Source organism: Oenanthe melanoleuca, chromosome 1A, assembly GCF_029582105.1.
Source record: "Oenanthe melanoleuca isolate GR-GAL-2019-014 chromosome 1A, OMel1.0, whole genome shotgun sequence".
NCBI classification, from domain to species: Eukaryota; Metazoa; Chordata; class Aves; order Passeriformes; family Muscicapidae; genus Oenanthe; species Oenanthe melanoleuca.
This window is the reverse complement of record NC_079334.1, coordinates 31,981,641-31,994,448: the sequence shown is the minus strand read 5'-3', so window position 1 is coordinate 31,994,448 and position 12,808 is coordinate 31,981,641. Positions and strand designations below refer to the sequence as shown.

Sequence of the window (12,808 nt, the reverse complement as noted above, 5' to 3'; positions counted from 1 at the left end):
ACTAAGTATAACCTTGCTTCTGGTTCTGAATGTGCCCATAGTTGAACTAATCTATTACAGTTTTGAAGAAAAAATGTTGTTTAAGATATGGAAGTTCATAATTTGAAGGGTTTTCTCCCCTAAAGGTTAGTTGCATTACTTAAGACAAAGCAGGAGTGAAGTTCCTTGAGTAGTTCCTGTAGCCTTTTCTCCATGTATGTACACCATCCTCTTTTCCTCATATATCAAAAGCCAAGAGGACATGGTTACTGCAGAAATTAGCTGTTCATAACTTCCAGGATGTATGAGTATCATCTCTACACATGCTCCATGTAGCTTCATCACCAGCCAGAGCTAGATCATTCTTCTAACTAGTTCTGTATTTAAATAGATGTGAATATTCATATCAAATTTATATAATTTGGGTCAGTGAAAAGATCTTGGTATTCATGCTTCCATTAATGTTAAATTGTCAAATTATCATGTTTTATGTTTGCTATTTTCTGCTATTGTCTCTTCTAGGGAATCACATAAGGTTAATAATTCACAGGTTTACAGGTTTAGGCAGTCTAAATGGAATAAATTTAAAATGAAATAAAGTAGATTAATTATTGATATTAAAAGCTTCATGCAGATTATTTTGCAAAATGTAAATTAAATTATTGTCTTAAAAATTATGTTGATTCAGATAACTATTAGAGCCTAAGGCATGGAATGAAGTGTAGAGGAGAAACTATTACACTGAACAGTGTTAACAGTGTCTTTCCAGTCTAACAGATGACATGATGAACTGAATCATCCTCCTATGCATCCTTTTATTTACTGAGCTTCAGAATGGTTGGGAGTAAATAACTGTGGCAGGAAATTGTTATCAGTAGTTCAAATGGTCATTGATGCAATGCTCTGTTATGGGAGATTATAGTGAAAACAAAAGTCCCTATAGTTTATATGGAACATGCAGTTATGGTAAACTGCTTGCTCATTTACTGAAGAAGCAAAATAAGGCTATATTTTCACAAATCATTTTTAAAAATTATATGTAAGTTTGTGTTTTTCTTCCAAGGGTTAATGCCTACAGACTGGCTCGTCAGCTTCATTGGTACTTCCAAAGTGTTTTCTCTGGAAAAAAAAGGAAGAATAAAAAGGAAGAGTAGTAATAATGGGGAAATTTGCATATATGCTAGTCAAGTGTAAAAATTGAGTGAACCTGAGAATAGTTTTGGCAGCTGTATTTGAAAATGATGGAATGTTTTGTGACTTTTGTTGATTTATTGATCAAAAAATATTGATAAATTATTTTTCACTAAATACTAGGATAAAATGAATTGACTCACAGAAGCGATAGTTTCTTTTTTTATGGAAATATTGCATATATTTTCTTTCTTGGATTTACAGAGTATGTTGTGCTCAGTTGAATTACATGGTTTTAATGAATTCTAAATGGATTTATGAATTTTTTTTTTTTCCCAGCAAGGACTAGTTTTATTCTGCTCAGAGGAAATTCTGTGTTTGCTGCTGTTTCCATCCTTGTGGTAGGGTGATTCTGCAACAAACCACAGCAGCTTGAAGGTGATGCAATTTCTGAGGAAAAAAATGCCTATCCTCAATTATCAACCTATATATCAGTATTGGATTAAAACTACATTGACATTTTGCATTAGTCAGAACTGATGCAAACTCTTGGAAAAAACAAAAGGGCTCAAGTGAGGAATCAGAGTTTGTTTCTACTTAAGCTAATGTTTCAGTGCATCTGCAGGGAAGAATATTCTGACATATATTGTGTTTGGTGGAAAGGACACACATCATCTTTTCATTGATTTATTTCATTTAAAAAAATATGAAAGTAGAACTTTTTTTATTAACCAATTTTGTATTTATATGCATAGTGTGTTTTTTTTTTTTTGTTTTCACACGCACTGTAATTGTAATTAGCTTTCTAAATTCTGAGTAACAGAGGTTGTGTTTTTATAAAATGTTAGTTTGAATTGCTTTTTTAAGTAGCTTTTGTGCCACTCAGCAAAACTGTAAAGAGAACACATGTGGAACTTTAAGTACTTTTTTACCTAAAGTCCTTTATAGATGAGCTATAAAAGCACATTTTGTAACATAATAAATTGTATGGAAAGGGACCAGATGTTTTTCTAGTAGAAAAAAAATGCATTTTAGTGATCTGTGTAGTATGTTTATATCCATATGGCATATTTTTAATCCTAGTTAGTTACCTAACTTTTCTTTCAATTCCTGTGTCATATGTCAAATTTTAATACTTTAGTGAGGACTGTGTCTACTCTGGAAAATTTTCTTGCTGTTTAGAATCAATAGGCTTAAAAAAAACCAGCTAGAAAGATGCCTCAGTTCCTCATTTGACTCTGGAGATTTTTATTTATAGGTGCTATGAACTAAAATAGTCCTTTCTCTTTGTTACAGTAATTTCTAGAGACTTTTTATAAAAAACTTCCTTTTCCCACCCGAAAGCTATATGCATGCAGAGTGCATATAAATCACCTCTGTGAAATCTGAGTCTCACAGTAAGATGCAGAGAACCAGAGAGCTGGGGGAAAAAAATAAAAAACCAACCTCCCCTCCTGTTCCATAAAAATAGTTTCTTTGTGGAGTTTGTCTCCCTGAGAAACTTCCTGATACTTGCATACTCTGTCATGTGTAATTGGATTGTAGCTCTTTCTGAATACTGTTTTCTCCTCTTGACAGCATGGGGTAACCTTGGAAATGTTCTCAAGAGCCAGAGCAAGATCTCTGAAGCTGAAAGCGCCTATAGAAATGCCTTGTACTACCGCAGCAACATGGCTGATATGCTTTATAATTTGTAAGTATTTGTGGCTTTCCTGGGGTGAATTGTCTTTGAAACCTGTTGTGAACAGAAATACTGATTTACTTGCTGGAAATGGAGACAATGTTATTTGTTGCTCTGTAGTAGTTATTTCATTAATTGTGCTCTTTAAACTATGGCCAGACAGGATTTTTTTCTTGGTATGCACTTAATGGGTATGGACAAGGTAAACTTACAAATCTGCTTCAAAAGAAGAAAAAAACCCTACACTAAACAAAGTACCAATAGATGAGTTAGTGAGCTGTAGCCCTCCATCTGTTTGAGACTCAATTAAATTGCAAGGTGTTATTTAGACATCTTTTTTAAGTCTTGAGTAACACTTGGTGGGCAGAGTGGTTGTAAGCCCTCCCAAGCATAGACCAATACCCTTCCCTTAGCTCCAGTAGTCTGAAACATTAAAACAGCAAATTACTTTTCTCCTGTGACTGACTTCAGAGCAGCATAGGTTAAATAAAGTTTAATTACTTGAACCCTGTAACATGAGCATCAAAATAATTATTCATCAGGGGAAAAGGTTTCCCATCTCAATAATGTACCGAGTCACGAAGACAGAAGCGAGCATCGTGCCAAGCTTTGTCCTGAGGTGGGATGGTGCTGTGTGTCCCATCAGGGAGGGGCTGGCTGTCCCAGCTGGGTGTCACACCTGTGCCCCTCTCAGCACTGCTTGTCCTGCTGGCCCTTGCCCTTCCTGCCCCTCCTGCTGTTACCCAGGCAGCACAAGCCCTCGGAGCAGCTCTGCTGCCTGACAAGCTGGTCACCTCCACCAGCCCCATGCTCTTGTTTCATGATATGTGTGGGGGACAGAATCCAGGTGACTGCTATTCCATAGGCAGCTGTTTGAAAATAATACCCTGCATGCAGCAGGAAAAGGTGACTGTAAGATAAACAGAATATGCAAAAACTGCATTCAAATAGTAAGCCTCTTCAGTCAATCAGTCAAACAAAAAATAACGTTCCACCTGTAAGTACAGTTTAACATGACTGTTTATAACATGTGAAAGTGAAGTTTACTATAATAGGGTTTTTTACTGATTTTTTCCTTGTTTAAAAAGGAAGTTGACCATTTCATTAATTTGCCTTTCAGTTAAGCAAATGAATTGAATTATTGAACTTTTACTGATTATTTAGTTACACAAATACATGTATGCACATAATTTCCCTCTCTGTTAGGTAGTGAGGAGTATGAAAAACATATTTTTAAGAGGAATCTTCTGCTCACATTTAAAAAATAACTTCTGAACTGAGCAGAAGATTGTAGGAAATGAAGTGACAAGATTAATATATGCATATTTCCTACATGCTATTTGTTTTGAAGGTGAAAATTATAACTATTAAATTTTTTGTATGCCTGTACAGTACTTTTGTCTCTTACAGTGTTGTAGAGAGAAGCTGAAGTTAATGCCAGGGTAAGAAGAGGGAAAGGGGGTTGGACAATAAAGACAGGGACACAAAAGAGATCAGAACTTTCAGTCTTTTGGCTGCTGTCAGAATAAGCTTGCTAGTCTTCCAGTTTTCCATTGATTCACAAAATATATGTCTATAAACCTTCATCTCTGTTGAACAAAAATTTTTTGAAATTCTACTGAATTTTTGTGGAAGGATTTTAACTAAAATTCTGGTTGAAATATATATGGCATAAGAAGTAAAGTTCAATTCTTAGCCTTTCTGCTACTATATCAAATACAATAGAATCCCCTATTTCTTAAACAAGTTTTACAAAACCCCCAGTTATTCAGCAGTAGTTGAAAAACTTGCATCATATTTTCTTTTCGTAGGCTTTATCAGTATCAAAAATAGATGGTAAATGAAGTGTCCTTTGATATTACACAAATGAAACAATTCTTTCAGCACTAACCCTCAAGAGCTTCTTTGCAAGTTAAACCCATCCTTGGCATGTAGTTCTGTGGGAGCCTTTTACAAAAATCTTCTGTATGGAGAATGTGTCTTATACACACTTACAAGAGGCCAGCCAGTTTTGCTGTTTCTGGTTCACTATGTCACTTTGAAACTAAAACAATCACTCCATAGAACTCCTGAAAAAAAGTATCTTTTTAGTTATTTGGAAGCACTATATGCATTTCACGTGTTTGTTATTGTTTCTAAGCACTTATGCCTTAGTATTTGATGCAAATTAATTGGCATGTGCAGCTCAGTGTTCACTCATAGCAATAACAAATCCAAGTGCTCTCTGCTAAAGAACAAACTATTAAGGTTTAACTCACGATTTTAAAGGATAACAAAGAGAGAAACTACATAAGCAGAAGTGCTTGATCTCTTTCCTTCTTCTTCTATGAATTGAAATGTGAGGTTAGCTTAGAAGTTGACTACTAATACATTAGCATCCAAAGAATTTAACAGACTAAATGAATGGCTGAATTCAGTGCTGTATTTTTGGTTTTTGACTTCTGCCTTATGGATCTGAGTTACAGCTGCTTTTGCCATTTAAAAAATGTTAAAATGCTTTAATGCATAATTACATAATCTACATTTGAAGGTTGGCCTGGTTATGAACATGTTATATTTGTGTTCTCAAAGCTATGTAGCTCTGCTGATTTCAATTCGATTTCATAGAGTAGTAAATCAGCATAAAATGACCTATCTTTCTCTGCTTTTTTTTGACTGACAAAACATTTTAATACTGTGAAGTACCAAGGACAGAGCTGTAGAGAAATTACAGTTTATTCTTTCAAACAAGGCCAGACTCAGTAGATTAAAAACAAACTATTTTAGTTTGCTTTGGCTTTTCAGTATTTGTTACCTTATGATTGTTACCTAAAGCTTGTGGGGTTTTTTGTATTGTTTCAAATTGCTTATAGTGTCTAAAGTAAAATTGTTTATCAGTTAAAAGACAGTTTTGCTTATAGTATTTCACTTGTGTTTAGGCCTTTTTGTCATTTGTTTGTCATCCACATAGTAATCTATGTTATCTTGAGTTTCTCATGTGATTATAAGGATGTTCTCAGTCTGACATAGGTATTGAATATTCCTTTAAAATTATACTAATTGTTTGAAATTATGTAATTTTGGAGTATACAGTGCCCTATAAAAGATGAATTTCTAGCAATCAGCCATCCCCTTGCTTCTCTCCTAAAGTATATCTCATTTTCCCTTTACTGATATACCACTGTAAGTACAAGTTCATTATTCAAATAATTTAATTTCTTTGAATAAGGTTGGATTATGAATTTCCATGAAATTTACATTGGAAAACTTAGGGTATTATATCATTAACTGTGGAATTTTTAAAATGTTTCTGTTAGAAATTTCAGCCACTGTTGAAGACTTCCTATCCTAGAAAGTGTAGGATTGCAGTGTTTTAGAAGCAGAGTTTAATTAACTCTGTATCCTTAGGTAAAAGTCATTATAAGCAAAATTCTTCCTTACCTGTTTTATTAGGCTTTATATGTTGGAAAATGTGTTCCCTGCCTTGTAAGGGTGCTGGCATAAGAATCTCCTTATCAGAGAAAAAAAACTCTAAAAGCAGTATGACCTACAAACCTGTGCTGAACTGTGGTTGAACTTTCCCCAGACAGAGTTCCTGCAGCACCCACCTAGTAGGAAACAGATCAAGGTTATGGTTCCTCTTCCTTGATAGCCCAGAAGTTTTTATCATTCAGGATGTTGAGTTAAAAAGCAAAGAGGATGTGTCATCTGATGTCTAAGTACTAAAAACTTTTGTTTTTCTCAGCTGTGAACGCAAACTTGTTGCAAATCTGTTTGGAATTAATCTCTGTTTTGCCACTAGTTCTTCCTCTGTCAAAGACAGCAGCTAAAATTTGTGTGACCAAACATGTCTTGATGAAATCCTCATATGTTTTGAGACTGGCTCTTGGGTAGCACCCAAAGATCTCTTAGGTGACTGGTGGTTTCCTGCAGTGCAAAACTCTTCTCTGGGGCACTTTGTAGATCTTATATGAAGTAGAGATAGTTTTCAAAGTCACATTGAGAGCTGAAAGGCATTCAGTGACCTAGCTATTCAATTACATGTCTTAATATTTGAAATCGTGGGCATTTACAGTCCTTGCATAAACTTCCACCATTTTATAAAATTAGGAGAATAATGGTTTGCATCTGCCATTCAATTTCAAGAAAGACCCCTCTTGTAGGAAGTTCTTTCCAGCTCTTTATCTATATTGACTTCTGGGTCACATGAGAGGGATTAGACATCTGGTTTGAGGACTGCAGACACAGCACAGCACTGCCCATTGTCCAGAGCACTGAGAAAAACAGGAGCAGTGCTGTTCCTCATCCTCATAGCAGCCCTCCCTCTGTCAAGGAAATGGGGTTGTGCAAGTTGATGTGGTTCTGAAAAGGTAGTATTCCCAACCAAACTGTACCAGTAACAGGAAAAAAAAAAAGGAACTGTATTTGCTGACCAATTTGCATGCATTTGAGAAACTCTTCCCCAAATCTGGGAGAACATAACAGCTTTGCTATGCTGTCTGAAAGACTAGAGGATGTTTTGGGTTTGATGGTTTAGTTTTGTTTTTTGTTTTTTTTTAACTTCTGGAGTGATAGATTGCTTAGTGAGCTCTGCAAAGGAAATGGTTATTCTCAGTATTTTTGGATTCTTATTGATAAAATAGTATGTTTTGTGGTAGCATCCTTACTTTTCTACCCACTAGTCTTGCAAATGACAGTGAAAGAGTTGCCTTAGGCAAAGCAGATCCACTCTTGCTGTGTGACTGGAGCCACATCTGCGTTGGGAGTAAAAGAGGATTTTCTTCCATTCCTTTCTTTGTTTGCCAGTGCAGCATTTAAGTAGATACAGTCCTTTGTAGATAATCCCACCTGAAATCAGTGGGATGAATGTGGCTTGAGGCACGGAAGAGCCCCAGTCATGGCAAAGTAATAGCTAACAGACCCTGTATTAGTTGTTATAAACCAGTAAACAGAATTGATTAAACTGTTTCAGTGTTGTACCTGGGTTGAAAATCTTATAAATATTTCACTAACATACGTTTGCTTTGACAGTTGCTGTTCCTGTGTATTGTGCTTGGCCAATTTATGCCAGTTTTAGTCACTGAGGAGTTTGCTTTGTAAGCAGACCAGCTGACTAGAATAGGGCTACTAACAGGAAGAAATTATTATGAAGCTTGAGAAAGACCATAGACGATCTACTGCTTATTTGTATTCTGTGATTGCCTTCTGGTCTCAGAAAGTATTTTTGTGCCATTAGTATTTAGTGACTTTCAGTCAAACCAAAGCAGAGGAGGAAGACAGGAAGATTTTTCATTGTTGGTGAAGCAAGATAGGTAAAAGTTGGCAGCTTAAAGAATTCAGGAAGGTTGCAAACAACTCATTTGAGGGGAGATGTTTTCCTGCATGAACTAAATGAGCAATTCTATCTACAGAAATGATGTACACCATTTCCAGATATTCAGAACTTGCTTTTCTTTTTTTTTTTTCTTTTTATTTTTCTTCCTATTTAAAAAAAAAACAGGATTCTGAGCCACTTCCTAAGTCACTTGGGGAAGTTTGCTTCTCCTGCAAGCAGCCAGCACATATCATCCATTTCTTAAATGATTAACACACCATGTAAAAGTAGATGGAAGTAATGCAGGCAAAAAAAAAACAAAACCCAAAAACCTGTCGTAAGGTTCCAGAATCTTGCTACTTATGATAGTTAGAACTTTTCTCCTAATTAATCCTAAATTAGGGGGGAATTTTGGCAGTTAGTTTTTTATTTAGTTTGTTTGGCATTTTTAGTAACTATAGAAAGTTAAAAGTGCCAGAATGACTTTAAGGTGTTCATCCAAGTTTATCACTTGAACTTATTCTTTTGTATCAAGCATCCTTACTTCAATGATGTTCTTTCCTTTGTTCATCCTTGAGTAAGGAAAAGGAAGGCTTTAATCTTTGTAACCACAGAAGTTAGGTACATACTCAACATGTGTCAGTTGCTCTGCTCCACCTCTGGCTTATGTCCAGTGGTTCTCACTGCATTGATGCCTTTGTGGTCTTTCTGCTCCTTCTCCCCTTGCCAAAAATCTCCAAAAAGCAGTTATGATTTTGCAGTGTAAGCAAAGTGAAAGGCATGTCAAGAACAGATCTGCTTCTGGCTATAGTGGACATTTCCTTATCCAGCCAAGTGCCCTGGCCACTGGAAGGGATGAGGTACTGGAATCTGCAGTGCCTGCAAGGTGTGAACTCCAGCTGAGGGATGTTCTTCCACTGCATCTAGAGAAGTCAGCTTTTTCCTGAATTTTTTCCTTTGTTTAATCTCAGACTAGAACTGGACACTCATAAATCTAGTAATGTTTGTACTGCCAGAAGGTGCAGTGAAAGCTAGTGATCAATCAGGACAATTTTCACAAGCAGAAGAGGCAGTTTCATGCCTTTGTAAGATTATATTCTTCCTCTCTTTCTTCTCTCAAACTCATAAAAAATACAAAACACTAATTACTAGGTAGAATTCAGCAGTCAGTCCTTCATCTGAGCTGCTTGGGTTATATACATGAGAAAGAGAGGAGGAGCAAGACACACACACACATTGACAGACTGACAGTTAATGGAACAGCTTTTAAAAGGAAAATGTCTTTTGGAAGAGAAGTTTAAAAAAAAAAAAACAACACCTCAAGTCTCAAGTAATAAATCAAAAGTGTCAGTATTAGAGCATGTAGTGAATGCAAAAGATTCATTTGTAATAATTGCAAATAAAAGTTCCTTTAATCACAAACCCACAAATGTTGTACATTTACCAAAGTAACTTCTTTTGGTGAAGTTGACCAATTACTGTATTACTTCTCTCAATATGTTACATTATTTATTCCAGAACTAAAATAAGAATGGATATTCTTAGATAATTTTTTTTAAAACTGTGTTTGAGAATGTTTTTGCTTTTTGAAAAATTAAGAAGCACCTTAAATGTCAGACCATGCACCTAATTTTTTTCTGTTAATTCTCTTGCTATCAATAGCAAACAGGATCAAAGTACCATAATTAATCTTTCTTGAAGTAAGGGCAGTGTATAAAAATTTTTAGAGTAAACAAAATTCAGCTTCTAGAACATTTAGAAAATGTTATTTCTGTTCTGATGATCATACCTCTTGCCATTTGCAAGATACTTGACGTAAGTTACAAACCTTGGTGCCATGCCAAAAAGTATCCTGAATGTATTCCCTCATTGCTTACTTTAATGCAAGTACCTACTAAATGTGAGTTCTGTTAATATTCAAAATTATTTACTACATAATCTGAAGTTATTTGGGAAACAGTTTCAAAGTGATGTCATGTGATGCTGATAGTAGAGAAGAAAAAGAGGATATAGTCCTCAGTTGTTTTAAATCCTGACCCACTGACAAGAAGCAAACAACATAGAGGGTGGCTACTTAAGCCAATTGCCCTTCTCTTTTCATCTCTTGAAGTTTACTGGTTTAATTCAGAAAGTCTTCCTGAGATGTTAGAGGGAAGTAAAACCTTTTCTGATTTGAGACTGGAGATAAAAGAATACCAAACTCTTCGCAGTTCAAAAGGCTATCAGCAGATAAAAGCATAAAGGAAGAAAAAAAATTGCTGTAGGTTAGGGAAACTACAAATAAATATGGTTCTGCTTCCATCTTAGAAAAACAACTATATTTTTTCCTGTTTCTTCCTGTTTGTTTCCTAGTGTTTTCCTGGATATTTTGAGTTATATGACGAAGAATGTTTAGCCCTGGATACTGAGGTCTGAGTCTCCACTCCAAAATGACTAATTTTTAAGGATTTTTAAATCATTCTGGTTTTAATGTATTTGTATATGCTCTTTTTCAGTCTTCTGAAACTTTGTAAAACTGTAATGCTTTGGGCCTTCATTTAAGCAAACAGTATACATTTATGTCAATGATGTCCAGACCACTTCTCAGAAATTTGTGGGTAGCTGGTATAAATCATAATTTACAAGGATGTTTGTCTTAAAAGCTAAATTAAAGCCCATCTATTATGATGCTGGAAATATTCAGTATAGTTTTTAATACCTCTTCAGTTAGTAAATTTGTTCAGAGTGTAAAGAATACAGGATAAAACAGAACTGTTGCATTTGCTTGCTTACCTGTACAGTGAATAATCTAGTGAAATTATTCAACAAGGAGGCTCCTTAACATAACAGATGAAGAGCTGGGTGCTTAACTTTATAAGGCATTTGAAAATGCTTATTTCAGGTCAAGAGAAGAAACCAGGCCAATAATGAATGACTTACCAATACCTCCATAATATTCTATCTACTTTAAAAAAGTCTTGCAGGTTAACATTTTCTCAACTCAGTAAATGAATCTCCTGATTTCCAAAAAAGCCCAAACTATCCTGTTTAACATCTGCTTTGTTAAAGCCATATGGATGCACACCTGATGTCTATAAATCCATCTTTATACATGGAATAATTTTCACACTGAACTGTTAGTGAGTGCTTCTATCTCTGAAATACCAGTAAGCATATTTTTCTTTGTTACCCAAGTTTTGTTTTCAGTATTTGTTTTCAAGTTATTCTTTGTAGTAACAGTAGTAACACCTCACACTCTCTTTTATTTTTCTTTTTTTATTTCCCTTATGCAGGGGATTACTACTTCAGGAAAACAGCAGATTTTCAGAGGCATTGCATTACTATAAACTGGCAATTGGTAGCAGACCCACACTAGCTTGTAAGTATTTTAACTATACAAGCTTGTATAATATTGACTATAGTTTTAGTAGAAAATTCTCCTACTGTTTTATAACACTTCTTTTTTTTCAGAAGCTTTTAAGTCAGAAAGCAAAAGGTAAAATTGTATTCTTGAAAGCAAAGGTTTATTAGCAAGCAACTATATTTAATGTGGTACAAGTAAGAAGCAGATAATATATTAAAACTTAGCACCACTACTGGAATTTAAAATGCTTCTAATCTGGGGTGTTGAGCCACAGATACTACTGCCCAAATTTTCAGGCTCCTGTTTTCTGTTTCTTACAGCCAGTCCCTGATATTTGTGTGAGTGAATAATACAAATATTTTTAAAGTCCTTTCATTTTTTCTTTTTTGCCTGGGGAAAATGGAGAATAATCATTCGGGTTTTGGCAGTAATAGATTCCAAAATTTAGTGGTGCTATTTAAGATGGCTGAGACTTTTGTACCTTCGGTATTAATCTTCTCTGTATACATATATGTTTTTATGTGTATGTGTATTTTTTGGAATACTTCAAACAGTGGTGCTATATGCTTTATACAGTCCTAAATAGAGGAACGAAATAGAACACCGTGCCTAACCAGTGATTCCTTCCCTCCTTACTCATTCTTTATAGTTACCTTCTTCTTTTCTTTTCTCTGAACTTCTACCTTTTATATGTTCACATATGTTACATGTTCACTCACACCAATGAGTGATCTATGTTATTCAAAAACCAAATTGGATTATCACGGGATCTCTACCAGGTACTACTTAGAATTGAAGCAGTAGATATAGTATAATAGAACTTCATTAAAAGAACATTTTTTCCCTCTTCACAGCTGCCTATTTAAATACTGGTATCATCCTAATGAACCAAGGGAAGACAGAGGAAGCCAGGAGGACTTTTGTGAAGTGTTCAGAGATCCCTGATGAAAATCTGAAAGATCCTCATGCTCATAAGAGCTCTGTTACCAGCTGTCTTTATAACTTAGGAAAACTTTTTCATGAGCAAGGACACTATGAGGTAAGACTCCAGATTTGTATATAATATATTTATAAAACATTCATATACAAATAATACATGCTGCTTCCACCCAGACTTTCAAAATGCATCACACGCATGAATTGGTTTGATTTCACCAGATCAAGATTAGCATTCTCTACAGAGAATATTTGCTCTCTATAGCCACTGGTGCAATGCTATTAATTAGCAGCAGGATGTTCTCATGTCAGAATCAACATTAGCAGTGGTCACATCTGATATGTGTTAGTTCATTGGTTTTGGCTTTGTACCCATAGCTGCTATGCAAGGATAGAACCTGATTAAAGGCCAGTCAACCTGTAGTGTACAGGCATTATAATTCAA

General features: G+C 35.2%; 1 protein-coding gene across 1 annotated transcript in view; it reads left to right on the top strand.

The window, feature by feature from the left end:
* TMTC2 (transmembrane O-mannosyltransferase targeting cadherins 2) overlaps nucleotides 1–12,808 on the top strand; it is a 228,545-nt gene that overhangs the window by 146,567 nt on the left and 69,170 nt on the right. The window contains exons 4-6 of the mRNA XM_056481917.1: nucleotides 2,689–2,803; nucleotides 11,357–11,442; nucleotides 12,282–12,466. Coding sequence (XP_056337892.1) covers nucleotides 2,689–2,803; nucleotides 11,357–11,442; nucleotides 12,282–12,466 — 386 coding nt within the window. The remainder of the gene's footprint in view (nucleotides 1–2,688; nucleotides 2,804–11,356; nucleotides 11,443–12,281; nucleotides 12,467–12,808) is intronic.